Source organism: Tachysurus fulvidraco, chromosome 15 (genome assembly GCF_022655615.1).
Source record: "Tachysurus fulvidraco isolate hzauxx_2018 chromosome 15, HZAU_PFXX_2.0, whole genome shotgun sequence".
Classification (NCBI taxonomy): Eukaryota; Metazoa; Chordata; class Actinopteri; order Siluriformes; family Bagridae; genus Tachysurus; species Tachysurus fulvidraco.
This window is the reverse complement of record NC_062532.1, coordinates 23,280,116-23,301,816: the sequence shown is the minus strand read 5'-3', so window position 1 is coordinate 23,301,816 and position 21,701 is coordinate 23,280,116. Positions and strand designations below refer to the sequence as shown.

The window sequence follows — 21,701 nt, the reverse complement described above, 5'->3', positions numbered from 1 at the left end:
AGGAAGGAGTTAAAATGGCCCAAATCGTTGTATATCTAGAAACGATGCATTAATAGATGCCGAAGTGGCTGTAGTTTTATTTACAGTGTAAAAGGTTTAAAAAAAAACTATTTTTTTATTTTAAGGAACTTAAAACGTTTGGATGTCAGTTACAGCGTATCTAAGGGCAGAGTGTGTTGATCCCTTCATCCTGTCAGTGTTTAATCACGATCTGTGTATCTGCCAGGTTTCTTTGTACGAGTAAGGAATAAAAAGAAAGAAAAAATAATAATGTTGATGTTGATTTTAATGTAATTAAAACCGTTCAGACATGAAAATGTTGTGTGATTTATATTAATCGTACACACGCCTAACGATCCGGTGAGGTTCATTAGCGTAACAGAAGAGAAAAGACTAAACGAGGGCACGACCTTTTCTGTTCCCCGCCGCAGACCGACCGCAGGCTCATTCTGATGAGTCTCGGCTCGCCAATCTACTGCGGAGGGTGTCGCGGGAGGACGACCGGGACCGCAGGCTGGCTACCTTGAAACAAATGAGGGAACTTATCGTGCACTCGGAAAACAAGGTGGTAAGTTTTCGGCACACGGCGCAAATCCGTCGCTACGGCGATCATGGTGTTTATTACAGAGGCTTTTGTATTGTTTTGATGTCTGATCGTGTTTGTTCCAGGTCCTGGTTAAACAGTTGGATACCATTTTGAGCACTCTGAATGACATTCTGAATGAAAGGTACGATCGGGCTTCAGGAATACCGAACAGATTTGTGTTTAGGCCGTCGTTAGAAATATTTTGGTTTGCTGTAACAGTATAAAAAATAAAAAGGGTCAGTAGGTCTATTTTTTTATTCATTTATTTTTTTTTATTATTTTTTTATTCATTATTTTTCCTTCAAGTTTCAGTGTTACAATTTTGGTGACGGTGATGCCGTCGGTATGACTTTAAGCTAATTAGCATATCGTGACGTCACTGACTGGGTCTTCAACCCGTGCCTTCAGGCGCATCGTCGTAAACCTTATTTTGATGCTGGGCAATTTTTCCAGAACTTCGTGCCAAGTTAAAACGTGTCGAGCTGTTTTAATGACTTTAGATGTACTATGGCGGCCGAACCCGTACGACTTTGAACGGTGACCGCGAACATTTTGTTTACTGCAGCCGCAGCCATCGTTACCGAGTGCGACCCGTCGACCCTGACCGTGAATGAGAGGATGAGATGAAGCGAACGCACAGGCCGTAGTGTGACATCCGGTAACCGACAGTGTAAACATAGATGATGTCATGGGTTCTTATTTAAAAGAAAGAATGTAGCCTTCGTCTGTATGTAGGCCAATTTATATATTTACAATACTTACTAAAATATAATTAATATTATTTTATTGCTTTTGTATTAGTTGAAGTGTAAAAAAAAAAAAAGTCGGTCTTGACGCAAATTTACAACCGGCAAGTCGGTCGGACTTAATGCAAAAATAAGTAAATAATCGAGTCGGTCGGGTTACAGCAAACAGGAATATTTTTAAGGACGGCCTCAATGTGAAAAAAAAACATGTACATAGTTTTTTTTGGTGTTTTTATAAAGACCTACACTGTTAAATTACTGACCGGAAGAGAATCATTTCTCTTTCTCTGTTCAAGGAAAAACATGAGTGTGTGTGTCGTACCTTTTCATCTCACAGGATTAAAACAGAGCCGAGGGTGCCAATACTTTAATAATCCTGCCCCGTATGTGTCGGAACATATATTTCGTGAATATTTTAAGGTTTTATTGGATCATTTTTATTGATTCAGAAACTTTTAAGCTTTATTTAGTTTCTGTCGGTCATGTCAGACTTTACTATAAAATAAGTTGGTGAATAAATGTGAAAAATTGTTCATGAATATTCAAATTTATTCAAATATCGTCCTCAATCGTCTGCCAGGTTCTTACCACAGATCCTGTTCTAGCAAACTTTATTCACACGTGAGATTGTCGTTGTAAACGACGTCTAATTGTTTGGGTGATAAAATGCAGGTTGGTTTGTTTTTAAGCTTCGCTTTAATAAAGACCGACGTTTTAAAATGTTAACATTCTGTACTTTTAAAGGTTTAGTAAAAAATGTGAACAAAGTATTTGTGTGTTTTTGTGTTGTCTAAATAAATCAATTACTTAAATAAAGAACGTGTATATTCTATATCTTATTATGTCAGACTTGGGATCTTGTCCTGATTTGTCTCGGTATCGATGAGACCTTGTTGTCCCTCAGCATGTTCACTAACTGAAGGTATTTTCACCGTGTCCTCGCAGCAGTAAACTCCTCCACGAGCTGCGACAGGAAGCCGCCTGCTGCCTGGGTTTGCTCTGCGCCGGCCTCAGCTACGAGGCAGAAAAAGTCTTCAAGTGGATGTTTGTGAAGTTCAGCAGCTGCAGTAAGGACGAAGCGAAGCTGCTCTACCTGGTGGCCGTGTACAAAGCTCTGGAGACGGCGGGGGAGAAGAAAGCGTTCTCACCCGTCATGCAGGTACGGTGCAAGTGATCTGCGGTCTGTTTGGTCACCAGAACAAACCACCATGAACAGTGTGTGCTTTAACAGTCAGTCATCTACTTTTAATATGACCAGAAACAGATAAAAGCAGGCTGGTAGGAGCAACCATTAGTGTGATTGAAGCCAGCACATAGTTCCTGACTGACACTCAGTTAATTAATAAATAAAGCATTCGTGAGAACAGACGTACTTTTTTTTTTTCTTCCTTCTCCATCTTCATTACGGCTCTTTTGAAGCTTCTATAATTAAAGGTGAGGTCAAGGTGACATATAAAATCACCAAAACAAACACGCCCCTAACCCAAACGGGTCCCACCCCTGTATCGATAGCTCCGCCCACACGTACGTACGTAACCCGGGCGACGAACAGAAAGAAATGTCTATCATACTTGAAGGGAAGAACAATACGATTGTAGATAAACAAACAAGCAAAAATGCCACACAAGCATAATGATGTAAAGGACAAAGGCATATATTAGTTCTGTGTAACAAAGCAAAACCAACGTTACTCACCTATCGAGAAGGAAAAAAGCGCCTCGGCGTCTTAAGTAAAGTCGGCCACATATTCACAGGTGGGAGTTTCCCGAGTCGATAACTCCTGAGCTAAACGCTGTTACTACACAAAACGCGGTTGTAGCTGCCTCTCTACATTACTACGATAGAAAAGAGGTGTTATTTGTGTAGTAACAGCGTTTAGCTCAGGAGTTATTGACTCGGGAAACTCCAACCTGTGAATATGTGGCCAACTTCCTGCTCCTTCAGTTCTCTCCAGCGCTGGAAAGCTGATCCTATATTAACACGTCCTACTTCTTGTCCTTATCGTAAGTCTTTCTTCTCTTTCTTTCTTTGTTTTTATTCTCCATGTCAACGTTAAAACCGCTTTCTGCTAACGTCACACACGCGCACCGAACACTCTCTCCGCCCGTATCGACAAGCCCCGCCCCTTTCTGCTCATTGGCTACACGTTTGTTTTGTTTTTGTTTCGTTTGTCGTCCCGACTCGGTTTTCTGAAGCGTTTCCCAAACAACGGAGACCTCACCTTTAACCTTTAACAGCCGCTGTTGAACCCAGCAAAAAAAAAAACCACCACCCCAGCTGTGTGTCATTTAAAAATGACCATAAACACCGATCTCACTGAGTAATAGACATAGGTTTGGTGGGTGCGTGTGCGTGTGTGTGTGTGTGTCACTGGTAAAACGTCATGCTGATCAGGGATACACGAGTCGTAGTGTATTTAGAAAAGTTATCAGTATGACGACCGACTGCAGTGTAAGTTTAAATAAATATGAATTTGTTTAATTTGAGAACTCTGCTTGGTGTCCTGCTGTGAGACATTTTCCCCCTTCCCTAATTTTATTTCTGTTCAGTTGGTGATGAGCAGCCTTCAGTCCATCCTGGAGAACCTGGACACCCCAGAGCTGCTGTGTCAGAGTGTGAAGTGCATCCTGCTGGTGGCTCGCTGCTACCCGCACATCTTTAGTACCAACTTCAGGGTAAGCGGCGCTCGTTTACGTCCCTCTGTCTCACAGCCCAGAGACCGGGTAACTCATTAATGTCTCCGCTCCTCAGGACACAGTGGACATCCTGGTGGGGTGGCACATCGATCACACACAGAAACCGTCCCTCACTCTGCAGGTGTCTGGTAAGGGTGTGTGTGAGGGGGGGCGTGTCTATGTATTTTATCAAGCTGCTAAACTGTGTGTGTGTTGACAGGCTGGTTACAGAGTCTGGAGCAGTTCTGGGTGGCTGATTTGGCCTTTTCTACTACACTGTTGGGGCAGTTTCTGGAAGACATGGAAGCGTATGCAGAGGTACAGGGTCTCAGTAACCGCTTGTTCCAGACAGCTGTAAGGATTGCTATCTGATGTAGATGTCTGATCTGTTAAAACTGTCCCATTTACATCAGACCACATAAACGCGTCGCGACGAATCTGATATCGATCCGATCTTTCTGCTCCCGCCCACAATGCTAATATATTTGCCCTCATTTCCGGGGTAACTGTAACAGAACACACTTTGGTGTCTGCGGTTTTCAGAACGCGATCGAAAAGAAGACGTAAAAACCGGTTACGAAGTTTATGTTACAAAAAACATAACATCGCTGGCGGCAGCGGCGCGTTTTAAGCCCCGGCGAGCCGCCTGGGTGAAAGATCACCTGCGAGTGACGTAGTTCCGTTTGGGAGGAGTATAGCGCTGACGTATGTGGCTCGAACAACCACATTCATTTACACCTGTCCAGTTTCATCTGAAACACGTCCCAGACCACCTCCTGAAGGGGTTTGTACCATCGGGTTTATATCCGTCTCCAAAACGTTTCAGAGGGCATTTAGACCTGGTGTTTTTACCATGGGGTAGATATCTGATCACAGAAAACACAGGAAGTGACCAGGTGTAAAAAGAACCTCAGTTCTATACAAATCAGGTTTGAACCTGAAGATAAACAACGAATCCACACGTTTATCTCAAGCTGATTACTTTAGTTCCAGCAAACATGGAGGAAAAGCCTGTAACTGGTTTCATACGGTACGAGTTATCTATAAACGGTTGTGACATGGAGGACTTTGGCATTTTTGGTGTAGTTGTTGGTGTAGCTGCAGTCATGTTCTGACTTTTTTTTTTTTGTTGTCAGGATCTAAGCCACGTGGTGTCAGGAGAGGCAGTAGACGAGGACGTTCCCCCTCCCGCTGTGTCTCTGCCCAAACTGGCAGCTCTGCTGAGGGTCTTCAGCACCGTGGTGCGCAGCATCGGGGAACGCTTCAACCCCATCCGGGGGCCGCCCATCACCGAGGCGTACGTCACTGACGTGAGTATCACGTACACGCAGCGTCTGGTGTTCCTTTATAGGAAACATCACACACACTGATCCAAGATCAGCGTTTAAATGCATCTTAAGATACATCTTTATTTCTCTCTCAGGTGTTGAACCGTGTTTTAGCGTGCATCACCACGGCAAAGCAGGTTTTCTTCTCCGAGGCCGTGTTGACCGCGGGGAACGAGTGTGTGTGTGTTCTGATGACCAGCATGGATTCGAACAGCCAGCTCACCGGAGCGGTCATCTCCTACGGCCTGGACCAGCTGGAGAGCTGCCGGTCGTGTAGTGCCGAGTACAGTGTAGGAGTCCTGAACCTTCTCACGCTGGTGAGGCTTCAACACTCTATACTTTCTAACAGCCACCTGGTCGCTTACCTCGGTTCTGCGTACACGCGTTAAAAAGCTGTTAGCACAAAGACCGTGTGTACATTTATCCGTCTTTGTGTGCAGATTGTCGAGCAGATCAACACCAAGCTGCCTGCTACGTTTGTAGAAAAGCTGCTTGCTCCACAGTCCCAGCTTCTGGAGCTGCGTTTCCACAGAGAGCGAGAGGTACGACGTCGTCTCCGTAATGACGCTCGGCTTGATCCGTGTTTCCCTTCGTTCTGAAACGTATGTTGGTGTGGTTTTTCTGGTTGTAGGTGATGGTGGCAGCTCACAGTGTATACCAGGCCGTGCTCAGCCTAAAGAACATCCCCATCCTGGAAGCAGCATATAAACTGGTGCTGGGAGAAATGGGCTGTGCCGTCAACAGCCTGCTGGTACTGTTGGGGCTCCCGGCGGCGTGTCCCAACATCCAGCACGCCGTGTTCAGCCAGCTGCAGCTCCGCCCTGACCGAGCAGAGTTCATCCTCATCTTCAACCTCAGCACACTCACCACCATCGGCAACACCAAGAACTCCCTGATCGGGGTGAGTTACAGCGTCGTACTTCTGCTTTCTGATCCGTCTCACAGGTCTCACAGTAGCGCAGCCGCGAGTCACAGGTTTTATTCGTAATAAACACACTTTACTAAGCTGTTGTGTCGTAACAGCTCATTCACACGGACACACCTGATGATGATGATGATGATGGGTGTGTGTTCTGTTACAGATGTGGGCTCTCTCTCCTACTGTGTTTGCACTCCTAAGTCAAAATTTGGTGCTTGTTCACAATGAGCTGGCCGTACACTACCCTTCTGTTCAGTACGCTGTGCTGTATACGCTGTACTCACACTGCACCAGGTACACACACACACACACACACACACGCCTCCATAAACGTGTGTAATTATACCGGTAGTAACGGTTACATCTTACAGTGTTTTGTTTGTTTCTAACACGATTTGTTTGTTTGTTTGTTTGTTTATTTTAACGCCGTGTCTCTGCTCTCCTACTGACTCAGACACGACCACTTCATCTCCAGCAGCCTCAGCTCATCGAGCCCATCGCTTTTCGATGGGGCGGTCATCAGCACGGTTACCACGGCAACCAAGAAGCATTTCAGCACACTTCTCAATCTGTTGGGGACACTGCTGTGTAAAGAGCACCTAAACTCTGAGCCCAGGTACTGTTCTCTCTCTCGCTCGTGCTCTCGCTCTCGCTCGTGCTCTCTCTCTCGCTCGTGCTCTCTCTCTCGCTCGTGCTCTCTCTCTCGCTCGTGCTCTCTCTCTCGCTCGTGCTCTCTCTCTCGCTCGTGCTCTCGCTCTCGCTCGTGCTCTCGCTCTCGCTCGTGCTCTCGCTCTCTCTCTCGCTCGTGCTCTCGCTCTCTCTCTCGCTCGTGCTCTCGCTCTCTCTCTCGCTCGTGCTCTCGCTCTCTCTCTCGCTCGTGCTCTCGCTCTCTCTCTCGCTCGTGCTCTCGCTCTCTCTCTCGCTCGTGCTCTCGCTCTCTCTCTCGCTCGTGCTCTCGCTCTCTCTCTCGCTCGTGCTCTCGCTCTCTCTCTCGCTCTCTCTCTCGCTCTCTCTCTCGCTCGTGCTCTCGCTCGAGCTCTCGCTCTCTCTCTCGCTCGTGCTCTCGCTCGCTCTCTCTCTCGTGCTCTCTCTCGTGCTCTCTCTCTCTCTCTCTCAGCTCTGAGCACTTGTTATTCCTTGTGGTTTTTCAGGAAGCTTCTTCTCACCTGGTCACTGGAAGTCTGTCTGATGATGAAGAAATCTGAGACGTACTCCCCGCTGTTCTCTCTACCCTCCTTTCACCGATTCTGTAAAGGACTTCTTGCAAATGGTGAGAAACAATCTATCAGTTCACCAACGACTTACTGCGTCGTGCGAACTACGGTTCCAAACTTTAATCCGTTTTATAAACACAACTTATTTATTCACTTCTACAAACAGCACCTGTGTAACTGAAGGTGTTTCGTGTTCTCCTTAAACCTCAGTGTCCAGCTCTATCTGACTGAGGTCACTATGAGGTCACTATGAGGTCACTGACCGACTAGCCTTTGGTTTGGTAACTTATCTGTGAGGAATTAAACAGTTCCATCTCTCAAGAGCACTCAAAGGTATTAGAGCTACGGTGCTTTGCAAAAGTATTCACACCCACTGAACTTTCCCACATTTTGACGCGTTACAACCAGAAAGAAAAATGTACTTTATAAAATAGACCGAAAGAAACTGGCACATAATTGTGAAGTGGAATGAAAATTATAAAAGAGGTCTATTTATTTATTTATTTATTTAAATTTTACAAATAAATATCTGTGGTGTGCGTTTGTATTCATCCCCCTTTTACCCTGATACCCCTAACTAACATCCAGTGAAACCGACTGCCTTATAGTCCCCTAATGAGTAAATAGTCACCTGTGTGTTATTTCATCTCAGTATAAATACAGCTGTTCTGTAGCCCGCAGAAGTGTGTTAGAGGACATTAGTGAATAAACGGCATCATGAAGACCAAAGAACACACCAGACAGGTGAGGGGTAAAGTTGTGGAGAAGATTAAAGCAGGGTTATGGTTATAAATTAATATCCGAAGCCTTGAACATCTCACGGAGCATGATGTACGATCCATCACCCTGAAATGCAGAGAGTACGGCACGACCGCGAGCCTACAGAGACACGGACGTCCACCTAAACCGTCAGGACGTGCAAGGAGAGCATTAATCAGAGAAGCAGCCAAGAGGCCCAGGGTAACTCTGGAGGAGCTGCAGAAGATCCACAGCTCAGGTGGGAGAATCTATTAGTCGTGCACTCCACAGATCTGCTCTTTATGGAAGAGTGTTGAGAAGAAATGATTGAGAGAGATCTGGTCAGATGAGGCCAAAATTCCAAATGTTGTGTGGTGAAAACCCTGAACACACCATCCTGACCGTGAAACATGGTGGTGGCAGCATGTGACGTAGTTCCGTTTGGGAGGAGTATAGCGCTGACGTATGTGCCTCGGACAACCACATTCATTTACACCTGTCCAGTTTCATCTGAAACGCGTCCCAGACCACCTCCTGAAGGGGGTTTGTACCATCGGGTTTATATCCGTCTCCAAAACGTTTTGGAGGGCATTTAGACCTGGTGTTTTTACCGTCAGGTAGATATCAGATCACAGAAAACACAGGAAGTGACCAGGGGTAAAAAGCCCAATAGATGTAAACCTGTTAGTCTGCAAAAGACTCGAGACTGGGGCGGAGCTTCACCTCCAGCAAGACGATGACCCTAAACGTACAGCCAGAGCTACAATGGAGTGGTTTAGATCAAAGCATATTCATGTGTAAGAACGGCCCAAAGTCCAGACCTAAATGCAATGAGACTCTGTGGCTTGTCCTGTTCAGACGCTCGCCATCCGATCTGACGGAGCTTCAGAGATTCTGCAAAGAATTTTTTTTAAACGGTTTAAATAGGATTTGGTTATTTGACAAACATTTGAATTCTGGGTCTGTGGTATTGTTTACAGTATTTATTTGTACATATGGAATCTTTTTATTTGTATTTTTCCTTAAAGATAAACGTTGTTTTTTTCTTTTTTATGCTGCAGCGTTGAACGAAGACCCCACCGTGTGTCTCCAGACCTGCAGCAGTCTACAGGTTCTGTCCTCGTCCCTCCCCGTGGAGCTCCTGCAGAGGTCAGAGCATGTACTTATACAGACAGTAAAGTGTGTGAGAGATCTGAAAATGTGGTGCATGTTCTGAGGTGTGTGTGTGTGTGTGTGTGTGTGTAGATGCGTGGACGTGTGCCGTGTGCAGCTGGTTCACTCCAGCGTTCGAGTCCGACAGGCCTTCGGAAAGCTGCTGAGATCCGTCCCGCTGCACGTGGCGCTGAGGTGAGTCGTGACCACCTCCGTGTGTGTGATCCGGAGATTTTGACTCTTCAGCTTCAGTAAATTTTAAACACCGGACTTGTGGAGTTCTCAGTCGGTCCTCAGAACTCACATCTGTTTCATTTCTGGTCCTTTTTTCTCCAGCAGTAATCGCAGCTCCTCGGAGATCCACGAGATTTCTCTCGCCATTCGAAGGCACATGAGTAAAGCACCGAGCAACACCTTCCACCCGCAGGACTTCTCCGACCTCATCAGCTTCATCCTCTATGGGACAGTCCACCGTGGGGGGTGAGCCGGATGCCACCACCTTCGTTATCCTCCGTTTTCCTAGACTCGCTGTTATTAAAAACATCTTTCTGCTTCGTTGTAGTTCATAGCTTGAGAAAAATGTGAAAACACAGGGGTTTAAAAAAAAAAAAAGATCTGATTGGGTCACGGTGGCTTAGTGGTTAGCACGTTCGCCTCACACCTCCAGGGTCGGGGTTCGATTCCCGCCTCCGCCGTATGTGTGTGGAGTTTGCATGTTCTCCCCGTGCCTCAGGGGTTTCCTCCCCCGGTCCAAAGACATGCATGGTAGGTTGATTGGCATCTCTGGAAAATTGTCCGTTGTGTGTGTGTGAGTGTGTGTGTGTGTGAGTGAATGAGAGTGTGTGTGTGCCCTGTGATGGGTTGGCACTCCGTCCAGGGTGTATCCTGCCTCGATGCCCGATGACGCCTGAGATAGGCACAGGGTCCTTTAAGGTCTTTAAGGAATAAAACATTGTACCTGTAGCTTCTCATCACACCACAGTGTGCTTTATTATTACTGAATATTACTTTACCGTGTGTGTAGGAAGGAGCCATGGTTAGAGAGGTTGTATCACAGCTGTCAGCGGTCAGAGAAGCACGAGTCTGCGGTGGTGCCGCGCTCTCTGTTGAAGACCGAGGCAGTGCTGTGGCAGTGGGCCGTGTGGGAAGCTGCCCAGTTCACCGTCCTCTCCAAACTGCGCACCCCACTGGGACGAGCTCAGGACACGTTCCAAACCATCGAAGGTCAGCATGTACATTCCACACTGTCTGTTATCACTGTCGCCGTTGCTTTTGTCTGGTTCGTGAAGTCGCTGTGTCCTGGTGAATATCTGCGAGTGTGTGTGTGTGTGTGTTAGGGATGATTCGCAGTCTGGCAGCTCACAGTCTGAACAGTGAGCAGGAGCTGAGTCAGTGGAGTGGAGGAGAGAGTGATGAAGGTCATCACACCAATCAGCTCCGCCTCGCCCTGCTGCTGCAGTTCCTCGAGAACCTCGAGAAGCTAATGTACAATGCTTATGAAGGCTGCGCCAACGCCCTCACTGCCCCACCCAAGGTAACGTCACCTGTATTAATAAACACCTAATGAATGCTCTTACTGACATTACTGTACATAATCCTTCACTGGTTAAAATGGGATGTTATAGTGAGTACTTTTATACCTCGTGTGTGTTAGAACCACTTCTGTGCCCAAGACTAATGAGCATTACTTTTATTTGTAAACACATTTATGCAATATTTTTTTTAATATACACGTTAAAACAGATTTTTTCATTAAGAGGTACTTTTTATATGCATTTAATGTAAATTTAGCATAAACACCCTACAAATAAATCGTCAGCCATCGCTTATGATGCGACTTTGGTTCTTCAGGGCATTCGGACCTTTTTCTACACCAACCGTCAGACGTGTCAGGATTGGCTGACGAGGATCCGCCTGGCACTGATGAGGGTGGGGCTCATGTCCGGCCAGCCTGCGGTCACCATACGCCACGGCTTCGACCTGCTCACCGAGATCAAGAACAGCAGTGCGCAGGTTCGATAAGCACCCTTCTGTATAAACTAGCGCCGAAACACAGGAGTAAAGTTGCGTCATGTTCTCCGCTGTTCCTGCAGGGCCCTGAGATGGAGGTTCCCATCACCATGCTTGTGGAGGCTCTGTGTGAGCTACGATGTCCTGAAGCCATCCAGGGGTTGGCAGCATGGAGTTTGGCCCACATGGGGAAGAGCGTAGCATGGGTGGGATCTGTAGCTCTGCAGGCTGAGGGGAAGTGAGTTATTCTCAGAACCTTCGTCCAGATTTAATGACGTTTGAACAGATGATTAATGGTGGACGTTTGCTGTAACTCTATTCTGGTGTGTCTTAGGTTTGAGAAAGCTGCTCTGGAATATCAGGAGCAGCTGTGTGCCATCACGGGGGTCGACTGCTCCATCAAAGGCTTCGACAGATCCTTACTGAAGCTCCCAAACTTGCCCACAGGCAACAGCTCCAGTCCAAAACATACAGGAAATGGTGTGGAAATATATTTTTTTTTCTTCTGTATAATTATTTATAATATTTTGTACACGTATTTATTCATTGTAGATAAGATCTCAATTTTCCCAGTGAATAGAGCTTTTCTGTAGTCTGTAATCATCCACTCGACTCCTATCTAGGGCCGGGCGATAAAACGATAACGATACGTATCGAGAGAGACACGTGATCGGTATCAATAAAAAAAATGTGTTCGATATTTTTTATTCTTCGTCAGAAGAAAACGGAGGTCGTGCAGCAAGTCTGATTGCATTAACGAAGGCGCTCGCTCTCTGGTAACCTAGCAACGTAGTGAGTGACTCGCTAACAGCCAATCGTGTAACAGGATCACGTTCGGTCGCACCGTATCGTCGTCTCGTGCCGGTCTGCTGGATTCCTCTTCAGTAACCGGCGACCGATGAGCAGGAAATGAGCCGCAGCGAGCGAGAGAATTGTAAATAAGTTAAAATCAGCGACTTTTTCATATTAATGTTACTGTAGTGTATCAGGTTTGTGTTTATATTACAGACGTATCTCAGTCTACCTCAGGTGTGTGTTTTATATTACAGACGTATCTCAGTCTACCTCAGGTCTGTGTTTTATATTACAGACGTATCTCAGTCTACCTCAGGTCTGTGTTTTATATTACAGACGTATCTCAGTCTACCTCAGGTCTGTGTTTTATATTACAGACGTATCTCAGTCTACCTCAGGTCTGTGTTTTATATTACAGACGTATCTCAGTCTACCTCAGGTCTGTGTTTTATATTACAGACGTATCTCAGTCTACCTCAGGTCTGTGTTTTATATTACAGACGTATCTCAGTCTACCTCAGGTGTGTGTTTTATATTACAGACGTATCTCAGTCTACCTCAGGTCTGTGTTTTATATTACAGACGTATCTCAGTCTACCTCAGGTCTGTGTTTTATATTACAGACGTATCTCAGTCTACCTCAGGTTTATTTCTCTTTACTAAACACTGCACATATTTTACACACTTTATTCCCCAGAAGGTGAACAGCTAGTGAACGTCCTCACACTAAACCTGCACTAAATTCTCAGCTTTCTCTGTTTATATTTAACACTTTGCACTATTTTATTACACTTTATTAAGCATTTATTACATTTTCTGTCATTTCTCACCTTAAATGTTAAGAGATAATAGTTAAGTGTTCATTGTGACTTTAGACTCATGTTTACATTATAATTATTGGAGGGGATTCTGATCAGAGGAAGGTGAAGTTTACAATAAAAAGGTTTAAATCTAATAGATTTTTAGGTCCTTATTTTAAATGGGTCATAAAAAAAACGATAATTATCGATATCGACCGATATGAAGCACTGATATCGCGATACAGATTTCAGCCGTATCGCCCAGCCCTTAAACCTGTAGTGCACGTAGGTCCGTTAAACGTTCTGAAGCATCACCGCTGGTTTGTGTTGTAGCTTTAAGATGATGAGGTTTGCACGTAGAATTCTGTATACTGAAATATTGGCACCCTTGTGTGTGTGTCATCCTCTGAGGTATATGAGCTGTGTGTTAGTGTGAAATGACGGCGATTCAAAGCAAGACAAAAAAACTTTCAAAGCCGTTTTTGAGAATCGATTATTTATTTTTTGGCCTTTTGTGTGCGTCACTGTGTAGGAGACGTCAAGAAGACCGTCCTGCTGAAATCTAGTGAGTGTTCTCCTGAGGTCCTGAACTTCCTTGCCAATAAGGCGTGTGAGTGCTACGTGGCTCTGAGTGACTGGGCGTCGGTGCAGGAGTGGCAGACCAGCATGATGGTGCTTAAAAAGAACAGCAACAGCTCAGCCTTCGTCACCCTCAAGACCGACTTCAACTACATCAAGTGAGCCGCGCTCTAATGTTCGGCGTCGTGTACGAGGCTTATACGATACCCCTGTGAGATCTGATCTGTGTGTGTGTGTGTGTGTCAGAGCTTTGAGCAGGTTTGAGGATGGAGATTTTACAGAGTGCCGTGCACAGTTAGAGCTGCTTCCTGGAGAAGATTATGGCCTCCTGAACACCAAGGAAAAACTAGGTACTGATCCGATGTCCTACTGAGCTCATGGACGTCTGCGGCGTTTACCTTAAACTGTTGTTAGTGTTCTCATTACAGCACATCTTTAAGTGTTCGTCCTCTTACATATAGTCCCCCTTTTACACTAAAAAGAACCGAGTGCCGGTTCAGAGTTGGTTCCACTGGTGAACCTTCTAAGAACCGGTTTGCCTTTTCACCGGTTAGCGAGCGTCACAGAGCCGAGTCTGACGTCACTGTATCCTAGCAACGTCAGCAGCGACAAACACAACAACAACAACAACAACAATGGTGGATGTTGCTTTACTGTTAATGCTCACGGCTTTGTGAACCTACATTAACACCCAAACGCGGCGAATCCAACGTGTACGTGCGGCTCCATGTAATCTGTATAAACGGAGGTTATTTAACGTTAGTACTTAACGTTATTTTATCGTTAACACAGAAATAAAGTTAGCCTTAGCATGTAGCTACCTACTATCATGTGTGCTGATAGTGTCATATTGTAGTAAAGTAAAAGTGTATTAAACTTTAGTATACTTTAGGTACATTATCTAACAGTAGCCCCGCCCACAGGTGCTAACAGCAGCCCCACCCACAGCTCCTGACACAAGCGGTTCTTAAGTCTAGACCAGCGAGGTTTTGGTGCTACTTAAGAACCACTTTTCCTGGTTCAGAGCCGGTGCTTTGGCGGTCGAAACAGAAAGAACTGGTTCTAAATTAGGCTCCGAACCTGCACTCAAACTGCCTCTGGGGGTAAAGGGGGATCTGAGTGCTATTTTTCATTCAGAACAGAACGTTTCGTGTTATCTGTGTTGTCAATATTTATCGTGGAACATTTTATTTATTTATTTATTTATTTTTAAATGGCTTGGCCGTGAAGCTGTTGGGGGAAACCGCGCTCTGATAGGGAGGAGTCTCCACTGTCGGATTTAGTAAAGTATTTGTAAAAACCCTTCGGCGCGGCTCTTGGTTTTTCTCTTTAACGTTTCAAAACATTAAAGATAAGACAACATTGTGCCTGTGTAACAATCAACTGTGTGTGTGTGTGTGTACACATACAGACCTGAAGCGGCTCCTTCCTGCTGTACTCAGTCCTGATCCGTCAGAGCTGCAGAAGGCCATCGAGGTTCAGTTGTTGAGGAGCGCTGTAGGAGCCATCACCTCAGCCAATCATGAGCAGGACCAGAAAGTTTTACCCTCATCAGAGTGAGTTCCATGACCACTTCTGTATTTATTTAGCTATGCAGTGCTGGTTGTAATTTTCCTTCTTGCTGTCAGGAAACAATTTTTTTAGAAAACTTTAACCATATAAACACCCCCTGAGGAGAAAACCCTTAAAGGTGCGGTCTCTGTCGTTTGAAAGCCAATGTCGACACACAAAATCACCAAAACAAACACGCCCCTAACCCAAACGGGCCCCACCCCTGTATCGATAGCTCCGCCCACACATACGTACGTAACCCAGGCGACTAACAGAAAGAAACGTGTCTTTATCATAGCTGAAGGGAAGAACAATACGATTGTAGATAAACAAACAAGCAAAAATGCCACACAAGCATAATGATGTAAAGGACAAAGGCATATATTAGTTCTGTGTAACAAAGCAAAACCAACGTTACTCACCTATCGAGAAGGAAAAAAGCGCCTCGGCGTCTTAAGTAAAGTCGGCCACATATTCACAGGTCGGAGTTTCCCGAGTCGATAACTCCTGAGCTAAACGCTGTTACTACACAAAACGCGGTTGTAGCTGCCTCTCTACATTACTACGATAGAAAAGAGGTGTTATTTGTGTAGTAACAGCGTTTAGCTCAGGAGTTATTGACTCGGGAAACTCCAACCTGTGAATATGTGGCCGACTTCCTGCTCCTTCAGTTCTCTCCAGCGCTGGAAAGCTGATCCTATATTAACACGTCCTACTTCTTGTCCTTATCGTAAGTCTTTCTTCTCTTTCTTTCTTTTTTATCCTCCATGTCCATGTTAAAACCGCTTTCTACTAACGTCACACACGCGCACCGAACACTCTCTCCGCTCGGCTCGACAAGCCCCGCCCCTTTCTGCTCATTGGCTACACGTTTGTTTTGTTTTTTTTTTGTTTATTATTCGGCCCGACTCGTTTTTTTTCTGAAGGAGACCCCACCTTTAATATCCCAGCCTCTGTGTCTTTTTCTCATGAACCTCATCAGCACTCTGGTGAAGTACCTGAAGCAGACGGGCCGGATTGCTCTGGGACCTCTGCGTCTGTCCACGCTCACCTTGTGTGACACGCTTCCTACCCTGGGAACCCTGCAGCTCCACTGTGCCAGCTCTTTGGAGACCTTCCTGTGCAGTCAGCACCCCTCAGAGGTCAGGCAGGCAAACGCATTGCTTTTTACTGCAGCCCCTGTAAAGCACCGCTAACGATGTTTCGTACCTTTTAGGAATGCCTGATCCCACTATACAGTGAAGCTCTGAGCACGTGTAAGCAGCAGGACGTCCAGCCGTGGCTCCACGCTCTCAGATACAGCATGTTTCAGAGACAGCTCTTCTTGAAGCTCAGAGGTGGGTTGCTGTTGCCCTACCTGTGTCTCGTCTGATGGTAACTTAACACTAAGGTAACGATGTCGTCGTTTACCGTCGTAGGCGCGTCCGGTCCTGTGGACTCTCACCTGGTGGAGCTTTGTCTGACTGCAGTGAAGTTTGCTCGTAAACAAGGGAATATCGCTCTGGCCTCACGTCTCCTCGCACAGTGCAGCGACGCGTCGGCCGACGACCCGGAGTCCTCGGATCTGGTCCAGAGCTTCAGACTGTTGTCGATAGAGGGCACCATAGCTGAGAAATGGGCACCAGAGCTGAAGATCGAGAGAGCTAAAGTCCTGTTCACTGCAGGTGAGTGAGTGCAGCTGCTTGTGTAAGAGTTGGAGCAGCACTTTATTGTTTTTATAGTACAGAGTTAACAGTAACTCTGCTTCATCATTCCATGTTTCTGTAACTGTAAAATCATTAGAAACTCCCCCCTCCTCCCCCTAGGTCAGTCAGTGGCTGCTATGGAGATGCTGAGCTCATGCGCGCTCTCGTACTGCCGCTCGGGAAAGTGCGAGCGCGCCGCCTGCCGCTCCATCCTCACGCTGTGTAAGTGGCTGCTGGCCGACTGGAAGGACCTGACGCCTCAGCTCAAACAGGTGGTGAAGAAAAACAACACCGGACCTCCTTCCTCCCTCAGCAAGAACATCGCCGCCCTGCTGGAGCTGCCCGTGGAGGAGCAGGGTATACAGAGCATTACCATGGAGACCTCAGGTACATACCGTTTTTTTTTTTCCGTTCGCGCTTCGCCGTTCTACGTAATTTGTCCATAATCACTCACGTGGTGTTCTTTTGTCCTCCCGTCAGTGAGCGTGGGAGTCGGAGAAGCAGACTTCGTCCTAGGCCAACTGTACCAGCTCTCTGCTAGCCAGGCACCTGAAGTGGCCAAATCCTGGGCTGCTTTAGCGAGCTGGGCTTATAGATGGGGCAGGAAGGTTGTTGACAACGCAAGGTGTGTGTGTGTGTGTGTGAGATCTATATAAATACCGTCGTACACGATGCTTCCTCTGCTGGTCAGTAACGTACCAGCATGTCCTGCTTTATTCTCTAGTCAAGGAGAAGGGGTTCCTCTGCTGCCGGGGGAGAAAAACGAGATCGAGGAGTTGCTGCCGTCTGGCACCAGCGACGAAGACAAGGAAACCATTTTCAGCATTCTCGGCCAGGCCATGTGTCGACCAGCTGGAATTCAGGTCTCTTCCACTTCTGTTTGTTTTATGTGTAGCAACAACAGACTCCGGTCATATTTTTCACTGTTGGCTGTTTGAGTTCTGCACTTCGGCTACAAATAATACAGTACGTTGTGTCTCCAGGATGAGGACATGGCACTGCAGAACGAAGAGGACGACGAAGATGATCTGGTGGATGTGATCTGGAGGCAGCTGTTGAGCTCGTGCCCATGGCTGGCGGAGGTGGAGGACCATGTGACGGAGGGGCTGATCCGGGTGTGGAGGCGGGTGGTGGACCGCATCTTCAGTCTCTACCGTGTCTCCTGTAGGGCTTATTTCACCTTCCTGAAGCTCAACGCCGGACAGGTGAGCATTCTAAGTGAAGACGATGACGAGGAGTTAAGAGTCACTTGGTGCCAGACTGACTGCCTGCCTTACAGACACCCATCGACGAGGACGACCCCAAGCTTCTGCTCAACCCTCAGAGCAGCAAGCAGAGCAGTGACGACGTGATCGTTATGGCGACCCTGCGTCTGCTGCGCCTGCTTGTAAAGCATGCCGGAGAGCTGAGGGAGGGGCTGGAGCTCGGACTGGCTTCCACACCCACCGCACCCTGGAGAGGTGAGAACCCTGAACATACAAGGAGTAAACATGACCAACTACAAGGTAGACCGGTTAAGCAGAGTTACTGTAACAACCAGAAGTGTTTATTTCTTTATCAACCATAATGAAGACCTTCTGACAGGTTATAGTTCAGAGAGAAACCTTTGTCAAGTCTCAGAAATCGGAGAATGTACCTCGTGTCTTTTTATTTATTATTTCTCCTATTTTACGACTTTTATCTGACTGTTTCGGGTTTTGTGTTTAAAGGCATCATCCCACAGCTTTTCTCCAGACTGAACCACCCCGAGGCTTATATCCGTCAGAGTATCTGCAGCCTGCTGTGTCGTGTAGCCCAGGACTCCCCACACCTCATCCTCTACCCTGCTATCGTTGGCTCCATCTCACTGGGGGGAGAGGCTCAGGCGACTGGTACTTACACACTATGTAGTAGAGATTTATTTATTTAAATTATAGGTATTTTGTGGGGGGCACGGTGGCTTAGTGGTTAGCACGTTCTCCAGGGTCGGGGGTTCGATTCCCACCTCCACCTTGTGTGTGTGGAGTTTGCATGTTCTCCCCGTGCCTCGGGGGTTTCCTCCGGGTACTCCGGTTTCCTCCCCCGGTCCAAAGACATGCATGGTAGGTTGATTGGCATCTCTGGGAAATTGTCCGTAGTGTGTGAGAGTGTGTGTGAATGAGAGTGTGTGTGTGTGCCCTGTGATGGGTTGGCACTCCGTCCAGGGTGTATCCTGCCTCGATGCCAATGACGCCTGAGATAGACACAGGCTCCCTGTGACCCGAGAAGGTCGGATAAGCGGTAGATAATGAATGGGTATCTTGTCAGAATATCATCTTATCTACCATACAAAACTCGCTGCTTCTGCACGTTTAGCTAAATGAAGGACAGTGAGCTGAAAACTACATGCGGTATTTAATGCAGTCATTTTTTCTCCTTCGGTGGCATGAATCATCAAGCGTGTGTAATATTTTGTAGATCTGAAGTGCTTGTGTGTGTTTGACAGGAACGAAGCTGCCCTCGGCTCTGCCCACCCTGCTGGGGAACATGCCGGGCGAGGCCCTGTGTGTAGGCGAGGGCGGGAGTCCCCCCGCGTCTCAGGAGAGCGGCCAAGGAGACGAGCTGGGGCTTTGTTCCATCGAGGACCAGGCCATGATGCAGGACTGCTACAGCAAGATCGTGGACATGCTGTCCTCTGCGAATCCCACCATGGTCCAGCAGGTACGGTGTCGGACCCTAAACCCTTTCCCAGTCCGATTTAACCCCGTGACTGCCCCTGACAGTTCCCCGTATTTCAACGTGTGTAGGTGCAGATGCTGGTCGGGGAGCTGCGCAGAGTCACCGTGCTGTGGGACGAGTTGTGGTTGGGCGTCCTGCAGCAGCAGCACATGCATGTCCTGCGCAGGATCCAGCAGCTCGAGGATGAAGTAAAGAGAGTACAGAACAACAACACGCTGCGCAAGTAAGGGTTGATCACACTAAACCCCACCACAGGGTGAAGTTTAAATCTCTCTCTGTTGGGGTCTGTGACATAAATATAAAACTTTTATAACCACTTTTCCATCACTTACATTTTAAAACCCCAGTCCATACGAGTAGCATTGCGCACACCGCCCTGTAGGTGGCGATATGTCGTTACATGTTACCTGGATTCTCTGAGCTGTGGTGCTGATGTTTCAGGGAGGAGAAGGTGGCAATCATGAGGGAGAAGCACTCGGCCCTGATGCGGCCTGTAGTCTTCGCTCTAGATCATGTGCACAGAATCACTGCTGCCCCTGCGGAGACCCCTCACGAGACCTGGTTCCAGGAGACGTACGGCGACGCCATACACAACGCTCTCGAGCGACTGCGGAACCCACAGAACCCGGCCAACCCTGCCAACAGCTGGGTTCCCTTTAAACAGGTCGGACACTTGCTTTTGTATAAAGGAGTTCGAGTACACTTTCTTCTTCTCCTTTATTTACTCTTTTACTTCTTTATTTTACTGAAGTGTGTTTGGGTTTAAATGAACTAATTCTCGTGTGATTCCTGTATCAGATCATGTTGAGTCTGCAGCAGCGAGCTCAAAAGCGAGCGAGTTATCTCCTGCGCCTGGAGGAGATCAGTCCTCGCCTGGGCTCCATGTCACACACAGAGATGGCTCTACCAGGAGAGGTTTCTGCCACCGATGCCATCACCATTCACAATGTTGGTAACACCATCACCATTCTGCCCACCAAGACCAAGCCCAAAAAGCTCTACTTCCTCGGCTCCGATGGCAAGAACTACCCGTACCTCTTTAAAGGTCAGGACAAGCTCTCCCTCTCTCTCTCTCCCTCCCTCCCTCCTGCTCTCTCTCTCCCCCTCCCTCCCTCTCTCTCTCTCTCTCTCTCTGTATGTTTTGGTGTCAATTGTATTGAGATGTGTAATACCCCACCCCCTTTCCCCCTCTAGGTTTGGAGGATTTACATTTAGATGAGAGGATCATGCAGTTCCTGTCCATAGTCAACACTATGTTTACTAAAGTAAACCAGCAGGAGAGTCCACGCTTCCACGCCCGTCACTATTCGGTCACGCCTCTCGGCACTCGCTCTGGTCTTATTCAGTGGGTGGACGGAGCCACGCCCCTTTTCGGCCTTTACAAACGTTGGCAGCAGCGTGAAGCCGTGCTGCAGGCTCAGAAGGTCAGTCCACTCACAACACTGACCTCCTACTGACAACATCCCTGTATAATCCATACTGTGTCATGGTGCAGCTCTGCCATTACTGTAGGGTTCTTGTACTAAAACTAAACCTGTTTGGTTTTTTTTTGGAACTCGAGGTTCAGGACACGTTCCAGCAGCCACAGACCCTGCCCATGGTTCCACGTCCCAGCGAGCTGTACTACAGTAAAATTGGACCGGCTCTTAAAGCCGTGGGTCTTAGCCTGGATGTGTCGCGCCGTGATTGGCCACTCAGCGTCATGAGGGACGTGCTACGGGAGCTGATGGAGGCCACACCCCCTAACCTGCTGGCCAAGGAGCTGTGGTGCTCATGTACCACGCCCAGCGAGTGGTGGAAGGTCACGCAGGTGAGCGAGGAATCTTCTCTTACCTGTACACAATTGTCTCTTTATTTCTCTTTCACCTTTCTTCCTTTATTTCTACCACTTAGTGTCTCTCTCTCAGATTTTCCCCCCTTACTTCTAGCTTTTTGCTTTTGAAACTTTGCTTCTCTTTATTTCTGTTATTTTTCTTCCATCTGTTGTCATTTTTTTTCCTTTTTGTCTCTCTGCCCTTCAGTCATATGCCAGATCCACCGCTGTGATGTCCATGGTGGGTTACATCATCGGTTTAGGAGACCGTCACCTGGACAACGTGCTGATTGACATGACCACTGGAGAGGTTGTACACATTGACTACAACGTCTGCTTCGAGAAAGGTCAGTAACTCGCCTGCACAGGTAACACTCTACTCCTGTCGCTGGTTCTGTCGGGTAAATGAGGAC

General features: G+C 47.1%; 1 protein-coding gene across 5 annotated transcripts in view; it reads left to right on the top strand.

Moving 5' to 3' along the window:
* smg1 (SMG1 nonsense mediated mRNA decay associated PI3K related kinase) overlaps positions 1-21,701 on the top strand; it is a 35,285-nt gene that overhangs the window by 3,561 nt on the left and 10,023 nt on the right. For 2 of the 5 annotated variants that reach the window (XM_047800598.1, XM_047800595.1), the window contains exons 4-43: positions 432-568; positions 670-728; positions 2,278-2,491; positions 3,882-4,007; positions 4,084-4,156; positions 4,228-4,325; positions 5,144-5,317; positions 5,431-5,652; positions 5,776-5,877; positions 5,967-6,236; positions 6,418-6,548; positions 6,709-6,870; positions 7,406-7,524; positions 9,268-9,355; positions 9,452-9,553; positions 9,698-9,838; positions 10,383-10,582; positions 10,696-10,892; positions 11,210-11,371; positions 11,452-11,606; positions 11,703-11,848; positions 13,496-13,700; positions 13,789-13,892; positions 14,954-15,098; positions 16,076-16,235; positions 16,310-16,430; positions 16,512-16,757; positions 16,899-17,165; positions 17,259-17,403; positions 17,503-17,641; positions 17,762-17,983; positions 18,058-18,238; positions 18,488-18,649; positions 19,243-19,457; positions 19,544-19,698; positions 19,917-20,139; positions 20,274-20,520; positions 20,670-20,899; positions 21,037-21,285; positions 21,497-21,635. In XM_047800598.1, coding sequence (XP_047656554.1) covers positions 432-568; positions 670-728; positions 2,278-2,491; positions 3,882-4,007; positions 4,084-4,156; positions 4,228-4,325; positions 5,144-5,317; positions 5,431-5,652; positions 5,776-5,877; positions 5,967-6,236; positions 6,418-6,548; positions 6,709-6,870; positions 7,406-7,524; positions 9,268-9,355; positions 9,452-9,553; positions 9,698-9,838; positions 10,383-10,582; positions 10,696-10,892; positions 11,210-11,371; positions 11,452-11,606; positions 11,703-11,848; positions 13,496-13,700; positions 13,789-13,892; positions 14,954-15,098; positions 16,076-16,235; positions 16,310-16,430; positions 16,512-16,757; positions 16,899-17,165; positions 17,259-17,403; positions 17,503-17,641; positions 17,762-17,983; positions 18,058-18,238; positions 18,488-18,649; positions 19,243-19,457; positions 19,544-19,698; positions 19,917-20,139; positions 20,274-20,520; positions 20,670-20,899; positions 21,037-21,285; positions 21,497-21,635 — 6,633 coding nt within the window. Of the gene's footprint in view, positions 1-431; positions 569-669; positions 729-2,277; positions 2,492-3,881; positions 4,008-4,083; positions 4,157-4,227; positions 4,326-5,143; positions 5,318-5,430; positions 5,653-5,775; positions 5,878-5,966; positions 6,237-6,417; positions 6,549-6,708; positions 6,871-7,405; positions 7,525-9,267; positions 9,356-9,451; positions 9,554-9,694; positions 9,839-10,382; positions 10,583-10,695; positions 10,893-11,209; positions 11,372-11,451; positions 11,607-11,702; positions 11,849-13,495; positions 13,701-13,788; positions 13,893-14,953; positions 15,099-16,075; positions 16,236-16,309; positions 16,431-16,511; positions 16,758-16,898; positions 17,166-17,258; positions 17,404-17,502; positions 17,642-17,761; positions 17,984-18,057; positions 18,239-18,487; positions 18,650-19,242; positions 19,458-19,543; positions 19,699-19,916; positions 20,140-20,273; positions 20,521-20,669; positions 20,900-21,036; positions 21,286-21,496; positions 21,636-21,701 lie in introns of all 5 variants that reach the window. The other 3 variants (XM_047800597.1, XM_047800594.1, XM_047800596.1) reach the window with 2 other exon arrangements.